General features: G+C 32.6%; 3 protein-coding genes and 1 pseudogene across 5 annotated transcripts; all 4 read right to left on the bottom strand.

Annotated features, from left to right (window-relative positions):
- Nucleotides 1-981: 981 nt before the first annotated feature.
- LOC129302588 (putative germin-like protein 2-1) lies at nt 982-3,119 on the bottom strand (annotated as a pseudogene).
- Nucleotides 3,120-4,864: 1,745 nt separating this feature from the next.
- LOC129288390 (germin-like protein subfamily 1 member 18) lies at nt 4,865-5,865 on the bottom strand. The gene is made up of 2 exons (XM_054924931.1): nt 5,673-5,865; nt 4,865-5,552 (listed from the first exon to the last, which is right to left on the bottom strand). The coding sequence occupies exons 1-2, from the start codon at nt 5,794-5,796 to the stop codon at nt 5,020-5,022; spliced, it is 657 nt and encodes a 218-aa protein (XP_054780906.1). The 5' UTR covers nt 5,797-5,865; the 3' UTR covers nt 4,865-5,019.
- A 4,742-nt stretch (nt 5,866-10,607) lies between these two features.
- On the bottom strand, nt 10,608-11,609 carry LOC129288129 (germin-like protein subfamily 1 member 13). Its single transcript, XM_054924529.1, has 2 exons — nt 11,421-11,609; nt 10,608-11,291 (listed from the first exon to the last, which is right to left on the bottom strand). Exons 1-2 carry the CDS (start codon nt 11,542-11,544, stop codon nt 10,759-10,761), a joined length of 657 nt encoding a protein of 218 aa, XP_054780504.1. The 5' UTR covers nt 11,545-11,609; the 3' UTR covers nt 10,608-10,758.
- A 1,274-nt stretch (nt 11,610-12,883) lies between these two features.
- On the bottom strand, nt 12,884-19,354 carry LOC129309161 (uncharacterized). Of its 3 annotated transcripts, XR_008592866.1 has the most exons (5): nt 19,231-19,354; nt 18,785-18,987; nt 18,189-18,404; nt 14,243-15,877; nt 12,884-14,027 (listed from the first exon to the last, which is right to left on the bottom strand). XR_008592866.1 is itself a non-coding variant. In XM_054950576.1 (4 exons), exons 1-4 carry the CDS (start codon nt 19,338-19,340, stop codon nt 15,723-15,725), a joined length of 684 nt encoding a protein of 227 aa, XP_054806551.1. In that variant the 5' UTR covers nt 19,341-19,354; the 3' UTR covers nt 12,884-15,722. The 3 variants fall into 3 exon arrangements, 2 of the variants coding, with proteins under 2 accessions (XP_054806551.1, XP_054806542.1); XM_054950576.1 differs by having other exon boundaries at nt 12,884-15,877; XM_054950567.1 differs by lacking the exons at nt 18,189-18,404; nt 18,785-18,987; nt 19,231-19,354 and having other exon boundaries at nt 12,884-13,855; nt 13,934-14,027; nt 14,243-17,716.
- Between the last annotated feature and the right edge of the window lie 224 nt (nt 19,355-19,578).

Here is a 19,578-nt window from a genome sequence, read left to right as displayed (position 1 = left end):
GGATTTAATAATTTTTCAAATAGCAAAGAAGAAGAAGAAGAAGAAGAAAGCATGGCAAAGAATCTAATCTAGAAGTGGAGAATAAGATGAAGATGAGAAGGGTGAAGGCTCAACGGTCGATCGCCTCTACTATTCTGAAGGGTGAAGAAGACAAAGGTGACAAAAGAGTGAAGAATGTAAATTGCTAATCACTGTTGAGCTTAGTGAAGAGTGAAGAAGACGAAGATGAGCTCGAGCTCGAGTCCCCACTCCCAGTCTGCTAGTCTGCCATTGTTGAAGAAGATGAAGAATGAAGAAGGGTGGAACGGAATAAAGGCTGATCGACACCGAATGATAATTGAGTCTGAGTCGCTGAGGCTGATTAATGTGTTGTTGGGATGGTGAGAGTGAAACCTGAGGTTAAGAGGGAGAACATATAAAGGAGTATGCGACCACGCAAAATAAAGAAGGGTTTTCAATTTTTCAAATACCAATTCTACCCTTTCAAAGACACACCCGACCCACAAAAACCCATTTCGGGTTTCAGTTATTTTTTGATCTTTAAAACTTGCCTTGTTCAAAGAGGGTCAACCCGAACTAAATGGTTGAACTAAACCATTTTTTTTTTCCTAGTCCTGGTTTTTAAACATTAAAGTGTGCATGTTAGAGCTGTCAAGATGCTTCTCCTCTTCGAAGGGCACCTGTAAACTTCCTCTCACGTCCAATTAAAATTGGATTGGAAAGATGTTACATTAGTAATATACTCTGGATGTTCCATAACATAAAAAAAATAACACAAAGATAAAATAACAAAGTATTCTTATTCCAAGCCTCCACAGATAACAATATAATAGAATGAATTAAAATACATAAAATTAATCCTGAACTTTTTATTCTCATGATAATCATAACGTGTCAGCCTATCTTGGTAACAAACTAATTAATACAAACTCAAATCCATAATATTATTCCAAAGTTCAATAGCTATATACGAGTAACTGTTTAGAACTGCTTTTGAATATTGTTGATTATCTTCTCGTCCACTTGAAATGCCTTGGAAAGAATTTCAGCAGATATAGGAGGATTAGATCCAAAGACGTCGGCAATGGTGATAAGTCCTGGACTTTGACTGCTAAGACCAGAAATGCAACCGCATTTCACTTTGAGTTGGAAGTGGATGAGACCAATTGGGAACATAAACACATCTCCTTTGTTGAGTAGTTTGGTAAAGAGACGATTTTCAGGGTTGGATGTCACAAAACCAACATGAAGAGTTCCCGCCAGGACTATGCGAATCTCAGTGGCTCGAGGATGAGTGTGAGGAGGGTTTAAACCCTTAGGAGCAAAGTCCAAGAGAGCCAAGGCTATGCCCATAATATTGAGTCCCAAAATCTTAGTAGCGTCAACAACAGTGGCACTTGAACCAAGTCGACCTGGCGTGTCTCCTTGCTTGAGTCCAGAGAAGAAGAAATCCTTAGCATTGGCAAGTTTGGGGTCCTTGCAGAATTTTCCATTCACAAATTAACACTGCAAACAAGTAAAGAAAATAAAACCCGTGAGTCATTAGCATGCCTGCAAATTCAGATTAAAATTAGATGTGCGGGCTAGAGTGAGGATAGTTAAAGGTAGAAAAAAAACAGACACACACCACCACCACCAGTGGTCTTGGTGTCGTTAATAACGACAGAGAAATCTTGAAGAGGGCTTGGATCGTAAGCAAAGGCACCAGAAGATGCCAGAGCCAGAAGGGCGAGAAGGGCTAGGTGAGCAGCTTTCGTATTTTCTTTACCTTGCAAAAAAAAAACAAGTATTGATTTGAGAATTGTGTGAGTGTGTATTTGCGCTCGAGGGATGAGATTGTTGCATGCAAAACAATGGTTAGACGAAGCGTTTATTTGGTGTCTAATTCTTTTATTACCTGATACACAAAGCAGGTGAAGGGTTCGTTTGCTTTTCCTCTATTTTACGTTCAGAAAGCAAAATTTCACTTTTAAAAAGTTGAAAGTTGTTTGGGTAAAATATTTTGTAGGAAAGCACATCTTGAAAGTACATTCAAACAGTAGCTGAAAGTGAATTTTTGAAATGTAACTATTTAAAACTTTTGAAAAGTAGATTTAAAAAGTAGGATGTTATTTGACCATACTATTCTAAGTTTAATCTTTTATTTTTTATTTAAAAAATAATTAATTCATTAAAAATATAATTATTATTTTAATAATAATAATTAGGTATCAATTTTTTTAGTATTATAAATTGAGTAATTAATCATGTTAATTTTTAGCATTAATGTATAATAAAAATTACAAATCTTTATTACATCTTTTAAAATTATAAATTAAAAATACAAATAATTAGAGATCAAATTTTTAGTATTATAGATCAAAATTTATGTTATTTATAATCTTTATTACATTTTTTAAATATTTTGAATATATTACATTTGTATAATAAAAATTATAATTTATTATAAATCAATATCCTTTTTGGTAATTGTACATTCAAAAGTACATTTTACCATCACAAACCAAACAACTTTTAATGTATTAAACTGACTTTTGAAAAAATATATCCAAACACAAATTTTGTTACAACAACTGACTTTCATTAAATTGATTTTCACCAAATAAATTTTTGGCGAACTGAAAATAAAACGCACATGAAGACTCACACGTTTTCAAGCAACAGTAATTAATTTATAGTTTATTTAATGAATAATTATTCTTCAAAGGCTACTTAAAGTTATAGAACTTGGAACTTTTCTTATCTCTCGTTCTCTTCCTTCCCTCGAGATCACACGATACATTGTCAAACTTCACATAAGAAACGGTTGATATTGTAATATTTTTTTATAAACAAGGTCTAAGTAATCATACTATAATCGCACGACTTAGTTTATCCGGTGAATGAAGAATTACGTAATACGTACGTACGTTTGTCTACAGTACATTGAGTATGAATTTGTCTATCTTCTTGTTTGACAAGTTATATATTGTCTTCTCAAGCAGTTGATGCATCTGATGACGGTTAATCATCGGGAGAAAGTCGAAGAAAAACGTATGGATACATATGACTTGGTAATTAAGTTGGTATTGGGAATAACTACTCTCTAAAGCATTCAAATGAAAATTACTGGAGGCCATATTCTGAACTGATCAATCAATATCAATATTAATAATAAGAACATGTTTAAGAGAAAGACCCTTTCATATTCACACATGTCCGTCAAATCCACTTTTTTTTCCCACACTTAAAATAAAACAGTACTTCACTCGTTAAGCTAATGAAAAAATATATTTGAATAAAGCTGACAAGTTGTTATCTTAGTTGGTCTTGTAGGGGCGTATATGGCCCTCCAGATTTTTTTTTTTTTTCAAGTTGGTGAGGGAGAGGTTAACTCCACGGAAAAATTACTGTCCTGGCCCCCCTATGTTTTCAATTTTAACTCTCGTCTCTTGTGTGTGATAATTGTGCATTCCTTTCCCCTTTTTCCTTTCTCTTCTCCTTCACTTCTACGTGTCTTTTATATGGTTTAGCAATAATGATTCTGTAGAGCATTGATAAACTATTTTTTTTTAACTTTTATAATCATCGTTCTCCTATATTATAAAAATGTTATTAATTTTGTATGTATTCTTTAAAAAAAATTTCATAAATTCTTTACAAAATTTATTATTTATTTATTTATGTAAAGTGTGTATATTGATAATGATAATGTTAGTATGCTTTATTTTTATATTATTAATTTTTTATTATTATAAATGATTTTTATTCTTAAAAAATTTCTCGCATTGTAAAATTATAATAAATATTTAAAATAAAAAAATTAAGCAATATCTTTAGCCATATAAACATCTATGACTCTAGTTTCGCTCGTACAGTGATATATCTTTTTTGACTTCAAAATTGGTATTCAGCTTTTAAAAAACTATGCCTTTTGAAAACGTTTCCCTTTGACTTGAAATGTTATTTTTGTATTATGTGTATATTCTTAAGTTTCACCACCAAATATTTGAGCTTTAATTTTTGTCTATCTTGAAGAAAATGAAAAAGCAAAACCTTTTTGTCCATCCCTTGTTGTACGAACAAAGCACCCTCACGCTTTTTGTCCGCGGAACTCTGTTACTATTCATTCATCGCATTAGTTTCAAAAGAATAAATTATAAATGCATGAAATAGTGATATACGTTGGTAAGAGTATTCATCGAGTATTATTCATTTGTAACAAAAAAAAAATAACTATACTCTTAATTTAGATTTTTTCACGTATATAATTGACATTTGATAAAGAATCACCAACGCCATTGTTTTAAATTTTAGTTGTAGCTAGCGCACAAAGTTAAAACACTAAATTTCACTCTACACAATGCATATTTTGACCAAAATCAGACTGAGGTGTTTGATAATAAATTAAAGGGAACATTATACTCAGGTCCCACAAAAGAGATTTAATTATTAAAAGATCCCATAAAATGCACAAAATATATCCTAAGTCTTAAATCTTATGCATTTACATTTGAGCAATGAGTATTCACAATTTATTATTATAAGTTGTCATTTTTCTTTACAAACTATAAATGCCTGTTATCTAGTTGTAAAATCTTTTGCCAAACTGTAAATATGCAAGATTTGAAACTTGTGAGTGTTTTGTATATTTCATGGGATTTCTTAGTAATTAATTTCTTTTGTGCACCTAGGTGTAATTTTTCCTAAATTATTTGTTCCCCGTTTGGTTTTCGTAAAGAAAAATGGAATGATAGATCTTCTTCCAAAATGTATTTACATGTATACGATTTGTAGAGATCAAGAGAACTTTAGGGCTCGATATTATATTGCTAATGGCTTGGTCGCAAGATATTTCTCCTCATATATATGTGTAAAGGCATGATTAAGTAAAAATGTGCGCATGTATGATATATCATTTATTTTATTTAAAAAAATTAGAAACATCAAGACATTATTCTGACAGGCAAACCTAGTAAACAAAGTATTACAAACTCAAACTGAAATCCTGATAGAGTTTTCTTATTAACTATTTTCTATCTATAACCCTTTTTGAATAGCATCAACTATGCTCTTGTCCACTTGAAAGGCCTTGGAGAGAATTTCATCAGAAATGGGAGGGTTTGATTTGAACACGGCATTGGCAATGGTAATAACTCCAGGATTCTGGCTGCTCAAACCAGCGATGGCAACGGCATTCGTTTTACCCACGTTGAGTTGGAAGTGGATCAAACCAATTGGAAACACAAACACATCTCCCTTGTACAGCACTTTAGTGAATAGGCGATTCTCGGGATTGGATGTAACAAAACCCACTAGAAGAGTACCCTCCAAAACCACAAGAATTTCAGTTCCCCGAGGATGAGTGTGCGGAGGGTTCAAGCCCTTGGGAGCGAAATCTACACGAGCCAGTGATATGCCCATTGTATTGAGGCCTGGTATTTCATTTACAGCAACTGGAGTGACTGCCGAGCCAAGCGAACCAGACGTGTCTCCTTGTTTCAGTCCACCGTAGAAGAAATCATTGGCAGAGACAAGCTTGGGATCCTTGCAGAATTTTCCATTCACAAACACTGCCGATGCAAACAAACATTAAAAATGTGAAAATATTTACATGCATGCATGAATAGTACTATATGTCATTAAAAATATGAAATGATCTGAAGTGCAAAGAGAAAGACAAAGCGACTCACCACCACCAGTTTTGGTTTCGTTGATGGCAACGCAAAAGTCTTGAAGAGGGCTTGGATCAAAAGCCAAGGCACCAGAAGATGCCATGGCCAGGATGGCAATAAGGGCTAAGTGAACAGCTTTCATGTTTTCTTTAGCTTGCAAAAACAAAGCAAGTATTGTTTTGAGAATTGTGTGAGTGTGTATTTGCGTTCGGGGGATGAGATTGTTTCATGAAAAACAATGCTTATTTATAAGGACGAAGCGTTGATTTGGTCTGATTCTTTTATTACCTGACACACGAAGCAGATGAAGACTTGCACGCTTTCAAGCAATAGTAATTTATGTAGTTTATTTTATTGAACGAATTATTCTTCAACAACTACTTAAAGTTGTACAACTTGGAACTTTTCTTGTCTCTTGTTTTGTTCCTTCCCCTCAAGATCACACGACATATTGTCAAACTACACATAAGAAACGGTTGATATTGTAATAATTTACCATAAACAAGGTCAAATTAATTAGCATGCTTACACGACATGGTTTATTTAGGAATAAATTATGTAAGTGCGTACGTTTGTCTATTGATTATGCCGAGTATATATGAGTTTGTCTCTCTTCTTGTTTGACGTGTTATATATTGTCTCTCACACGGACGGACCTACGTTATATAAGAGGGGGGTGGCGTCTGCTGCAACTTGCAACCCCCCTAAAAAAAAAAAACTCATCATATATCTTTTTTTAATTAAGGTATTATATGTATATAATACAATATGTATATATTTTTTTGTACTTCTTTGGTCCTATATATAAGGCAAAAAGATAATACTTATTTTGATTCTATTTATAAAATACTTTAATAAATATTATAGCTATTTTTATCATTGCTCATATTAAATGTTGCGAATGATATTAAATATTAGAGTATTTTATTTTTAAAATATGTATATTTAATAAGAATAAAGTAAAAAATATGTTGAATTTTTAAATAAAGTTAATGAGGTTTAAAATTTTTTTGATTTCAATAAAAATGCATTGAGTGACTTATAAATAAGAATGAAGAGAATATATTTTAATAAAAATATATATTATATTTAGTTATTTTGATATATGGTATCTTGTGCTTTTTTTTTCAATTTTCTTGAAATATTTAAGTAATTATACTTCTAATAACTAATATAATAATATATTTTAACTAATAAATTAATTTTAAAAATTAAACATACATTTATTTTTAAAAAAATTGGCCCCCCCTGATTTTTAAAGCTGGTTCTGCCCCTGGTCTCTCAAGTAGTTGATGCATCTGATAAGAGATCGGGAAGGTCGGAGAAAAGTATGCAGTTACATGTGTGATATGACTTGGTAAGTTGGTATTATAAATGCCATCTAAAGCATTCGGTGAAATGAGAATAACTAGAAGCATTCCGAACTGATCGACACTAATAAAAAAGTGTTTAAGAGAAAGACCCTTTCATATTCACACGTCCGTCAAATCCACTTTTTTTAAAGGAACTATGGGCCCGCTCGATTTCTATTCTTATTTTTTTATTTTTAAAAATTATTTTGTAATATAATTTGTAGTATTTTTTTGAAACTGTTATTTAGAATTTTTTAAAGATATACTACTATTTATCATTTGCTATTATTTGGAAAATATTATTTAATAAGATATTGTTGTAAATGGTTTTTATTAGGTTATCCCTTTTTCCTTGTATGTATTACTCATCACAATAGTAATTAATACAATATTTTTCAATTCTTCTTTAATTTATTTCTCTCATCTTTGATAATTTTTATGGTACCAGAGTTATATAATATTTTTGCATTAGCCTTCTTTCGCAATGTTGCCATCCTTCATCATGAGTTTAGATCCACCTGAAATTTATTTTCGCATATCCACAAGGCAGTTTCGGTAAATCAGCATTTGCAGATTTGTTAATTGTTGGATCGTGTTAAAATTTGGTCAAAAGGTATAAGACATCCAATGTGTCATTTTCAATGGTTCGATCATTGATTAGTTTTTTGGTGTGAGTACTATGCCATTCGCACTATAGTCTCTAGTTTGGGTATTTTTAATCCTTCATTTTTTTTGTAAGCCTTTTTTTCCCTTTAAAAAATAAAAAATTCAAAGGTTGCTCAGTCTGTATTAGTTACCATGAATGGTTGTAATTACCTTCTTGGGTTGGAAAAATGTGATATTGCTAAGCCTACTTTGAAATCCTCTGTGATTGAACTTGAAACTCTGTTACACACGTTCATCTCTAATTCCTCTAGCCTATTTGCTACCTTATCTACTCTCACCAATAAATTCACTTGGTATTTTCACTTTGCTTATTACAATCATATGATAGGTCAAGAAAATTTTTTCTTCTTTATGGCATCTAACTCTACTGCCCATCCTATATATACTGCTAATAATTCTCACATGCTTGTTAGTCATATTGGTACTGCCTCCTTGCCTTTTCTATCTATTTATGATACATATTTTGTTTTTGCCATTAACTTTAACCTTCTTTTTATTGGACAACTTGTTGATATGGGTTAATAAATGTAGTTGTGTTGTGATGGATTTTTATACGAGGCAAGTTGTCGGGATTGGATGCAAAGTTGGTCACATGTTTGAGCTCACCTCAATGCACCTACTTGAGATCAATGTTCTCACATTATGTGTTGCCTCCACATCCTCTTCTCCTAATTCTTCTCTCAACTTATGACATCATTGTCTTACTCACGCTTCTATAAGTAAATTGCATTCTTTAATTTCTAGTAATCTTTTAGGTGATGTTCATAGTTATTCTTTGCAATGCATTTTTTGTTAGACTGCTAAATAACATGCTATGTCTTTTCATAAAAATGATTCTATTGCTGTTTTTTTTATTTGATTTGATTCATTTTGATGTTTGGAATCCTGCACCTACTCCCTCCATAGGAGGATCTCAATATTTTGTGATTTTTGTTGATGACTTTTCTCATTTTATCTGAATTTATATGATGAAATATTAATATAAGTTACCTGAACTTTATATCAAATTTTCTACTATAATTCACACTCAGTATTCTAAAGTTATCAAAAATTTTCATCATGATAATGCTTTCGAATATCATGCGTACTAAGCATAAACACCATTGCTCATTTTCTCTTCCTGTCCTAAATGGTTTTGGGATTAAGTAGTTTTAACCTCTATCTTTTGCATCAATTGAATCCTATCTGCCGTCACCAGTAACATTTCTCCTTTTGAGTGTCTTTATGGTTATCGTCCCGATTGTAGTCTTTTAAAAGTTTTTGCTTGTGCTTGTTTTGTTATTATTCTATCTCATGAGACAAACAAACTTCAAGCTCATTCTTGTGTATGTTGTTTTCTTAGTTATGATTTTGAGTATAAGGGTTATTGTTATTAGAATCCTCCTTCTCACCACATTCGTATTTCTTAGCATGTTGTCTTTTAGGAAAATATCAAGTTTTCATCTTTAACTGATCTCTCATCATTCTCATCTTCTTTACCTCCTATTTTTACAAATATTTCTATTGATCGTTTTCCCATTAATTCAAGTACAGATTCTTCTAATCAGCTCGTTTCCACGATTGACGTTATGCTTGCTCCAGATATGCCCATTCCTTAAAGGATTCTTCTACTGTCACACCTAATGCTCTTCTAGCACAAGTCAAGCCAACTAAGCCCATATCGTCTATAAACTCTTGCCCAATTATGTAAGAAATTCGCCCTTTTACCTCAATGATTACCATTATTTTTTCACCATTCTCTAGTTTCAAAAACCTAGATCCTTTAAGGAAGCTTCTCATAATCCCCTTTGGCAACAAGTTATGGATAATGAATTGCAAACCCTAAAGAAAATACATACTTAGGATCTTGTTGATCATCCTCTTAGTAAAACTATGGTTAGGCATTGATGGGTCTACAAGAACAAGACTCATTCTGACATCTCTTTGAAGCAACGTAAGGCTTGCTTGGTGGCCCAAAGATTCACTCAAAAGTATGGTGTTGGCTATGAGGAGACTTTTGCACTTGTTACCTATATGACTTTTGTTCACAACCTTCTAGCCATTGTTGTTGTTAAGCATATTAGCCTCTTCATTAGATGGATGTTCAAAATGCCTTTCTAATAGAGATCTAGAAAAAGAAGTGTATATGAAGCTTCCACCCCAAATATCAACATTCAAAAGATAGTCTAGAACTATGAGTATCTAATCTAGCCTAATTGTCGTCCATGGATTCTGGATCATTTTTAAGGTCTTCCACAATTAGTTTTGGATGATGTTGAGCCATAGCAATTTTGGTTATATCAACCAAATGTTGATCATCCTTTGAATTTGCATTTTGTGATAAGAGTTCAATTGAAACAATTGAGTCTAAATCTTCATCAGTGTAGGCCTGTTCAAAACTATTGCTTCTATGGCAAATTATAATTAGTGAAATTTGTTATGTATCCTAATATTCAAAGTAAACTTGTAATTTATTTATGTTAAAGTAAAATTATGTTTTTTTGAGAAAATCACATAAATATATATATTATCAGTGGAATTTACTGAAACGGATTTGTTGTATGGAAAAGAAAATAGATTGTGATCTCACTTGTTGACTATGGCTTTTTGAAGCTAATTTTCGGTGTTCAAGCAATATTGTTATTCATGAGTTCATTTTGATTCTCCGTAGTACGTACTTTTGTAACAAGAAAAAATTATATTGTTATTTAGATGTTGTCCCATAATTTACACTTGATAAATAATATCACGCGAGAACGTCATTGTTTTGCAGCGCACAAAGTTTAGACACTAATTTTCTTTTGGCTTTCATAGTCAGACTGACTGAGATGTATGTTCGATAATAAATTATTTGTTCTCCTTTAGCTTTCATAAATCGGAGTTGATTTTCTGTTGTAGTAGAGTTACTTGGTACGCAGGAGTAGACAAATATAATGATATATGTAAAAAGGCAAAATTAACTTATAATGTGCGCATATATCGCTTATTTCTTTTATTTAAACAAGATACAAAGCTCCATACATTATTGTCATACGCAAACCCAGAAAAAAATCATTACAAACTCAAACTCAAGACGAGATAGAGTTTTCTTATTAACTATTTTCTATCTATAACCCTTTTTGAATAGCATCAACTATGCTCTTGTCCACTTGAAAGGCCTTGGAGAGAATTTCATCAGAAATGGGAGGGTTTGATTTGAACACGGCATTGGCAATGGTAATAACTCCAGGATTCTGGCTGCTCAAACCAGCGATGGCAACGGCATTCGTTTTACCCACGTTGAGTTGGAAGTGGATCAAACCAATTGGAAACACAAACACATCTCCCTTGTACAGCACTTTAGTGAATAGGCGATTCTCGGGATTGGATGTAACAAAACCCACTAGAAGAGTACCCTCCAAAACCACAAGAATTTCAGTTCCCCGAGGATGAGTGTGCGGAGGGTTCAAGCCCTTGGGAGCGAAATCTACACGAGCCAGTGATATGCCCATTGTATTGAGGCCTGGTATTTCATTTACAGCAACTGGAGTGACTGCCGAGCCAAGCGAACCAGACGTGTCTCCTTGTTTCAGTCCACCGTAGAAGAAATCATTGGCAGAGACAAGCTTGGGATCCTTGCAGAATTTTCCATTCACAAACACTGCAGATGCAAACAAGCATAAGTATTGTGAAGATGTTTATATGCATGCATGCATGCATGAATGTAGAGTACTATATATATAACTAGAAATGTGAAATGAAGTGGAAAGAGAAACACAAAGGGACTCACCACCATTAGTCTTGGTTTCGTTGATGGCAACGCAGAAGTCTTGAAGAGGGCTTGGATCAAAAGCCAAGGCACCAGAAGATGCCATGGCCAGGATGGCAATAAGGGCTAAGTGAACAGCTTTCATGTTTTCTGAACTTTTCAGATTTTCAGTTCTGTTTTGAGTATTTGCGTTCGAGGGGTGAGATTGTTGCGTGCCAAACTATGCCTATTTATATATGGATGAGGCCTTGATTTGGTCAACTTTTTGACCATATATATACTTGATCGCACGAAGCTGGTAAAGACTTGGTAAGTAACATAAGTTTTGAGCGTGATAGATAATATTATTTTATTTGTGGAGAGTTGTTACATCATAATGAGCCACTGTGTCAATCTTTTACACTACCAAATCTATGGCTGATATAGTCCATTTGGTGTATTATAACTATGAACTGGTTTATAACTTTGACCTTCCAAATTAAATATTAAGTCTATGCTCATGAATAATACATAATACAAGTATAATGCTTTGTGCACATGAATTTTAAGTTGTTCTAATGATGCTTAATTATAGTTGTTATAAAAATTATCCTTGTAGTTTTTTTTAAGAAACAAGTAGAAATTAAATAATATAACTAAACTGATTGTTTACCCAAAAAATAACATGTAAATTATTGTTTAAGACTTTTTTTAAAAAAAAATTACAACTATCAAGTTTCTATACTGATGAGATACTATAAATTTAGATTCAAACTAAATCAGTTAGAAAAAAAAAATCCTTCTCAACGTGGAGTTTGATACACTTAAAATTATTAAAAGGTATTGTTGCTCTACATGTGTATAGGTCTTGACAAGTAATATATTGATATAAGATGAGTAAACTATCATAGAAATGGAGATTTGTTTAAAGAAAAAAGTGACCAAGCAAATACCATGCAAATTCAGTTTAGTTGAGATAAACACAATTAAAGAAGAAAGTTAATTTTGCAAATTATATTAAAATTAAAAAATAAAGAAAAATAATTAATTCTTGGACTTACAAATTGGGATCTACAATTATTTATTTCCTTTTGCATTTCATAACACTAAAATAACCTCCTTTCATAAATATTTTTAATAAAAATAAGTGATAATCGAGAGTTTTAAAAATACTTAAACAAACTCTCTTAAATCATGAGCAAGTGATTATGCAAAGTTAGCTAGTATATCTCTATTTTACTAACAAAAGCATCCACTCAATCACTATACAAATTTTAAGTTTTTGCACTATTTTAACTAAATTTACACTCAAGCTAGCCCTTTCAAATATCACCTAAGTAAACGTATAAGTTAAATGGTGACTAAACACTTAAAAATATTAAAAAAAGAGTATAAATACTTCGATATCATTAAACATAAAAAAGAGATGAGGAAATCAGTATTAATTCATACAATGATTCAAAATAATTGTAAAGCAAAAAGTTTAGCCATTCATAATATTTACAGCCACATCGGATTACAAGAAGAAAAATGAAGAATAAACAAAAGAAATTGGAAAAAAAAAATTGGAGCTTCAAATGCATTTAAAGCTTCAAACTTTTGGACCCAACTCATCCAAAACCAAAACTCTAATACAACCAAACTCCTAAAGTGATTTCAAGTGTGTAGAATAAGTTTTGAGTTGAGCAAGTTGCCACCCAAGCATTTTCAGCTAAACAAAACGCAATATTTTATTTTTATTTTTTTTATTTAAAGATCAACTGCAAACAAAGCTAAGAGGGTAAACAATAGTTATTTAAGTTAATACAATAAAAATTATGAGAAAACTTAAAATCTAAAGATTTCCACCCCTGGGACCAGCGCTGAGGAAAACCTTCAACCCAACAAAAGTGAAACAGAGACAAGAAGCAGTTGACATTAATCCAAAGCATTTTGCTCTCCAGGAACACTGCAGCTCTACTCTAAAAATTTCCTAATAGTTTGGGATCCTTGAAAACTAGAGTAATATCATAAAAGCCTAGCAGGCCAAAGTCCTCCAAATCTGTGATCCATTTGATAATAGATCTCAATTCTTTAAGAATGAAAAAAATAGGATTACCATTCGTTGTCCAAAATCTTTCTTCTTGCATTGACAAAATTAAAATCCCTGAATATAATGATGTCAAGTCCTTTCGATTTACTCCCTAAAGTATGACTTTGTTCACCAAATCAATGATGAGAAAACAACCAGGTCTTGCTTTAGCTTCAACTATTTCTAACCTTTTGCATGAGTTCATCTGTTTTGGAGTTTTTGGTATTTCATCTAAAGTTAGGGACAAAAAGGATGTATACCATTTTACCTTTTGAATTACCTGAAAAGGATGAATTTCTTTTGATTGATGTTTTACTAGGTTTCTAGAATCCCAAAGAGTTTGCAGAGTGAGGAAAATTCTTTGGTGAATAGGAACATTGATGGAGTTAGGTTCAGCAGTTTTAACCTAGCAAGAGATGAAAACTTTAATGTTATCCACATCACTTGATCTGAAAAAAAAAAAAAAGGTTGAAGCAAACGAAACTGCTCTGGCAAAGTCGCAGGAAAGGAAAATATGATCTGAAGATTCCTCCTGATCTTTGTAGAAAGGGCATAAGGATGAACATTGACGATGATGCCTACGAAAAATCTCAGGTGTTGGAATAGCATCATTGATAATTCTCCAAATAAACAGTAAACAACGGAATGGCAAATCTATTTTCCAAAAGAAATTCCAATTTGAATCAGAGACATCTGATGGGTTATATCCAGCTTTGACTTAATAAACACCATCATTTGATTTGCTCCAGATAAAACGATCATCTTGTCTAAACAGGGAGAAGGATGTACTTACATTTCCTCCTTGATTCGGCGTGAATAAAGGGAAGATAAGAGCTGTTCATTCCAGAAAGCTTGTTCTTTATAAATAAGATTAGCCACGGTGACATTATGATTTGCTGAGTCATTTTGCAAAGGAAACCATTTCACATGGTCTAAAGGAATCATAGTTCCATCACCAATCTGCCATTTTAGGTTGTTCGCAATCAAAAAGGAAACCTTAAGAACATCCTTCATGACCCATGAGAATCTATTTCTAGGCTTGCAATCACCCTTCAGAATAAAATCCAAATATTTAACCTGTAGAGTCTTCCCCACCAGAGAATTTGCATTTGCAGAAACAATCCTCCATGCCTGCTTTGCAGGTAAAGCCATATTAGTGTGATAAGTAGATCTGAAGCCCAGACCTACCAGACTCTTATGCTTGCATAAATTCTTCCATGGGACAAAATGCATTTTATTACTGCCATTAGAAGATGGACCCTAGAAAAAATTCGCACATATGGAATCAAGTTTTGCCGCCAGGCTCTTTAGTGGAAGGAAGCATGAAAGTTGATAAATGCTGGAAGAGGCCAAAACTGATTTGATTAGAGTTAGTTTTCCAGCTTGGGATAACATCAAAATCTTCCAACTTCCAAGCTTTGCTTGAATTTTTTGCATCAAATCCCTGAAAATTCTGTGCTTTCTAGATCCATTATTAATGAACATTCCAAGATATATGCCCAAAGAAGAAGAGTAACGAGTGTTTAAAATTCCAGCGCAACAAAGGTGTGGTATTGGGACTGAAAATAACCTCTGATTTATTGAAATTAACTTCTTGACCAGAGAAAAAACAATAATCATCAATTGCTTCCTTCACATTTGCATTGGATTTTCCCAGCTTTGAAAAATAATAAAGTATCATCTGCATAGCTAAGATGAGTCATAGCTTCTCCTCCCCTGCAAATTTTAATCCCTTCCCAATTTTTACAATGTTCGCTTTTTGTAATGGCAAAAGAAAGGACATTAGCACAGATAATGATGAGATATGGAGATGGAGGATCTCCTTGCCTAATCCCCCTCTTTGGATTGAAATTTTGGAAGGCTTGCCATTTAATAAAAGCTGATACGACACAGAGGAGACACATTGCATAATCATAGAAATCCAAATGGGAGGAAAATTCATTTCGGATAAAACAGCCTGAAGAAAAGGCCAAGAAATTTTGTCAAAAGCCTTTGAAAAGTCAATCTTAAGCGCTGCCCATTTACCTTCACACTTCTTCGATGAATGAATGTAGTGCAAAAGCTCTCAGCAATCAAATATTTTCTGAAATGAGTCTTCCTTTCACTTTGATGAGGCGAGATGCAGTCATCCAGGATCTGCTTGATATTACTCGCAAGAACTTTTGGGAGGATTTTATAGATCACTGTACAAAGACTAATTGGCATATAGTCCTTAAAAGACTGAGTGACTTCACATTTCGGGATGAAGTAAATCAGAGTCTTGTTCAAGCTCTTCAAAAGAAAACCTCTAACAGAGATGAAAGTCGCGACTTTGGCCCTAGTTTTGCATGCTTCTTCCAATTAACATGACTAGTCTTTCCATTTGATTTCTTCATCCAAAAGCATTTCAAAAGTACCATCAAGGGTCCAAAAATGCTTCCAACTAGACCTTAAACACAAATAGCATAAATTATGCCAAAGATGACACAATAAAGCTCAATGAGCAAATCCAATACAAAATGCATATTTTTTCTTGATTTAAATAATCAAAATATATACAAATATATTAGAATTTAAGGAACATGTATTGAAATGATATGAAATTCTAAAGGTTAATGGGTATTAATTTTTTCTATTTTATCAAGTATCATTTATTAAATTGGAAACCTATCCTGGTAGTGCGCACGACATGCATGAAGAAGGAGTGAGAAACATACAATATATGATAATGAAACTAGGCTCTTTCTCGTGCGTTGCACGGGTTAGAATTGAGGAATTTGGGAAAAATATAATTGATGCCATGGATAAAGATGGATGTGAGATTGTTATATTTTCAAGTGTTATTCTACATGCCATTTTCCTTTTTGGATGTTTGACTTATTAACATCTTATCTTTGTTTCCCAATCCTATAGTAAATTATAGGTAAAGGTTAAAAATATCTAATTTTTGATGATTCCATTATGCATTATTGAGTTATGAAAAGAATGAGATTTTAATAAAAATCAAATAAGAAGATTGGTTAGATTGCATTTTCTTACAATGCATTATTTCCACAAAGAATACATAATATGGATACATTTATTCAAATTTAATATAAAACATCTTGTTTTTCCCCTCATTCAACATCTTGAAAAATTTTCTTGTAAACTACATTTGTCGTAGATGTCAATGGCCTACATTTCTTCAGAATTGTTTGAATGAATACCTTCTCATCAATGAGCAAGAATGAAATGTTCCAGATATGGTAAGAGGAATTTTTCTAGTTTATGTGCCATTTTCTCAAAACTCTTATGACAATATACCATGTCTCCATGGAGTCATTATTATCTTGAACAAAGTCATACTCATCAAATTCCATCTTTGCCTTATATGATTCAAGTACACAATTTGATTAAGAAGAATTAGAAAGAAGAATAGTTATATTTGGAAGGAAAGAATGTAAAGTAATAAAATCTGGGGCCTTTTATAAATGCATGCAAGCAATAAGAAGCATATTGTAATTTATTAGGTGTTTGGAATAAGAGAAAAATAATTCTCACTACATCATTAAATTAAATTAAATTGATAAATGGTACATGAAATATCAGAAAATGAATGTTTCAATTTCTCAAGAGGCACTACAATGAGAGACTTTTGGTTGGAAAATCAATTAGTTACGAATTTAATAGACGGATACTAGAAGAATGGTTTTCTAAGTTCCAATGAGATAACCAATAATTTAAATCTTTAGAATTTAATCCTTTTCAATTCTCGAAGTGATTGAGATTTAATTTTCTTATGTAAAGTATTGAAACTGGTATTAGGAATCAAAATTTATTTTTTTCCAATTTCAAAGTGCCTAGGATTTAATTCTTACTATCAAACATTAAAACTAGTTTTTCTGATATAGCATAAATTTATAATTAAAAATTAATGATTCTAATAGTCTGTATTTGAAAAGTTTAGAACATATATTCTATCTAAAAGTATAACCTCAAGAAAGACATTTATCAGAAGACAAAGGCAAGTATAAGATTAGATAGTCAAGACAAGATTACTCATGCTGATAATCTTCTAGATTTACAACTATTCAAAGCAATAGAAAGGACTTGCCTTAGCTCCAGTTCCTTGACTTACGTAGCATGCCAATTCATCATTTGCTATCAATTCATATAATTAATAAAGTGAAAAAAATGAAGAAGAACAATAGAGACCTCTCTCTATCTAAGAATCTTCTACAGGACTTGTGTTAATGCCATAGCTTTAACGTGTTGAAGAGGAAGTCACAACATGTTTTGGAAGGACTTAAAAATAAAAACAACTTTATTTATATATATATACACCTACATACATACATACATACATACATACATACATATATATATATATATATATATTTCTAACAATGATCCATTTTGTCACTTACCAAAGAGCCAAAGACTTTGATCAGATCTAACTGTGTGTGTTTTCCTGCCTACCTTCAATTCATTAATTACTCTCTCCATACGTTTTTGTCCTTTGGGCTCCACTAACTCCAATTTTGGCATCTTCTTTTTTGATTTAGACTTCACAAACAAAACACATGTACAGTACATAGTTCATATATGTATATATATACCAAGATACAGTTCATGCAAGCCCTCCACTAACTTTTGATATATATATATATATATATATAGATATATATATTGCAACATCATGTTACATCAAATTGATTATTTGTAATAGTAGGAACAATGATCAAATGTTATGCGTACACCAATAATATTGCAACATGTACCTGCGTTTTGAGTTATGAAACTAAAGCTCATCATTATCAGGATCATCGAAAGGGAAATAATCAAGGCTAAAATGAATAGAATCATTGACCCTGAAATCCAAAGAGCCACCAGAACATACACAGTATCTACATTATCATCAGATCTCAAGGGCCCTACTATTGCAACCTCGAATAGATCTTTGAGATCAAAGTTCCCTTCGATCAAAGTTGACAAACCTGCACAAGCATTAATAGCAGATGAAACCATAAGCTGATCTGGCTCCAAACTTATTAATTGAGAACTATGAAACAGTAGCAAGATGCCTTCATAGAACCTATTTAGTACATATCCTGCCACCATAGAACTCCATGTTATAGGACTTATTTTTCGTATGCTCTGAAATACCTGATTTACATCTTTTATTGAAGAGCACTTAGCATAAACATCATTTAAAGCAGTTCTAACAAAAACATTTGAATCTATAGAGGCTTTGATACTGAAGTTTTTAAAGAAATTAGTTGGCTTGGATCCCATAATAGAAAACAAATAATGGAAAATTGAAGAATAAATAAAGTATCCAAATGGAAGGAAGAATAGATAGAATAAACCTGCTGACCAAATTCAAGACAAAGGAATACTCCCTTCAACAAAGCACAGCGTGAGATACTTCTTTCCGTAAAGCACAGCTCTCTAAACTCAATGGCTAAATCAGCAAGATCTACCACAAATGCTTCCGTGGGTATGGCGAGGTCGATGCCAGATAAAAAAAGCTGATCCATAGACAAGACAGGGAGGTTATTGAACCCGAATGCTAAATCACTGAAAGTCAAATCCCAAGATGAAATTGGTTCAGTCATGACGAGGGTTTTGGAAATTAAGGACTGAAGAGGGGTTCATGAATTCAGGTAATAAATGCGACTATGACTATGAGGTTTAGGATTTGCTAAAAGGATAAAAGGATCTACTAATGTACCACGATCACATTTTATAAGCATGAGGATATGATTTTTGAAACATTAGCCGATGCTGAACAGAAACCCTAGGAGAAAATAAAGCGATGACCTTCGAAGCTTCATTAGCCGACGCCGAACAGAAATTGTAGGAGAAAAAAAAGCGATGACCTTCGAAGAGCAAAGGAATGAGATTGGCAGAATTGACTTCTTCGGACTCATTGCTCGGGAGAGAAAAAGACTCACTGAGAAAAGGACCAGAAGAATGAGATTGGCAGGGGAAAACATTCACTGCCTTTAAAAAGTTTGATGCTCCCGTAATGGTAATTAACACTGAGATAGACAAATAAACAATTTAAAATGTATTAAGGTTGATTAAATCAATGATAACTAATCTGATTCCTTCTACGCAATTTGTATTAAATCAATGATGATAACCAATCAGAGTCCTTCTACGCGA

Source organism: Prosopis cineraria, unplaced genomic scaffold, assembly GCF_029017545.1.
Source record: "Prosopis cineraria cultivar Desert tree isolate PC_DT_omini unplaced genomic scaffold, ASM2901754v1 PC1, whole genome shotgun sequence".
NCBI lineage: Eukaryota > Viridiplantae > Streptophyta > Magnoliopsida > Fabales > Fabaceae > Prosopis > Prosopis cineraria.
The sequence above is the reverse complement of the archived record's forward strand: the minus strand, read 5'-3'. Positions and strand labels throughout refer to the sequence as shown.

Bases quoted from the DNA above. Each gene is read 5' to 3' on its own strand.
- LOC129309161 (XM_054950567.1), bottom strand. From the start codon at position 14,682: ATGCATTTTGTCCCATGGAAGAATTTATGCAAGCATAAGAGTCTGGTA. The intron at 14,028-14,242 runs GTAAGTACATCC...GATTTTTCGTAG, and splicing joins CGCCGAATCAAGGAGGAAAT to GCATCATCGTCAATGTTCAT. The intron at 13,856-13,933 runs GTTTCGTTTGCT...ATCTCTTGCTAG, and splicing joins CCTGCGACTTTGCCAGAGCA to GTTAAAACTGCTGAACCTAA.
- LOC129288129 (XM_054924529.1), bottom strand. From the start codon at position 11,544: ATGAAAGCTGTTCACTTAGCCCTTATTGCCATCCTGGCCATGGCATCT. The intron at 11,292-11,420 runs GTGAGTCCCTTT...TTGCATCTGCAG, and splicing joins CGAAACCAAGACTAATGGTG to TGTTTGTGAATGGAAAATTC.
- LOC129288390 (XM_054924931.1), bottom strand. From the start codon at position 5,796: ATGAAAGCTGTTCACTTAGCCCTTATTGCCATCCTGGCCATGGCATCT. The intron at 5,553-5,672 runs GTGAGTCGCTTT...TTGCATCGGCAG, and splicing joins CGAAACCAAAACTGGTGGTG to TGTTTGTGAATGGAAAATTC.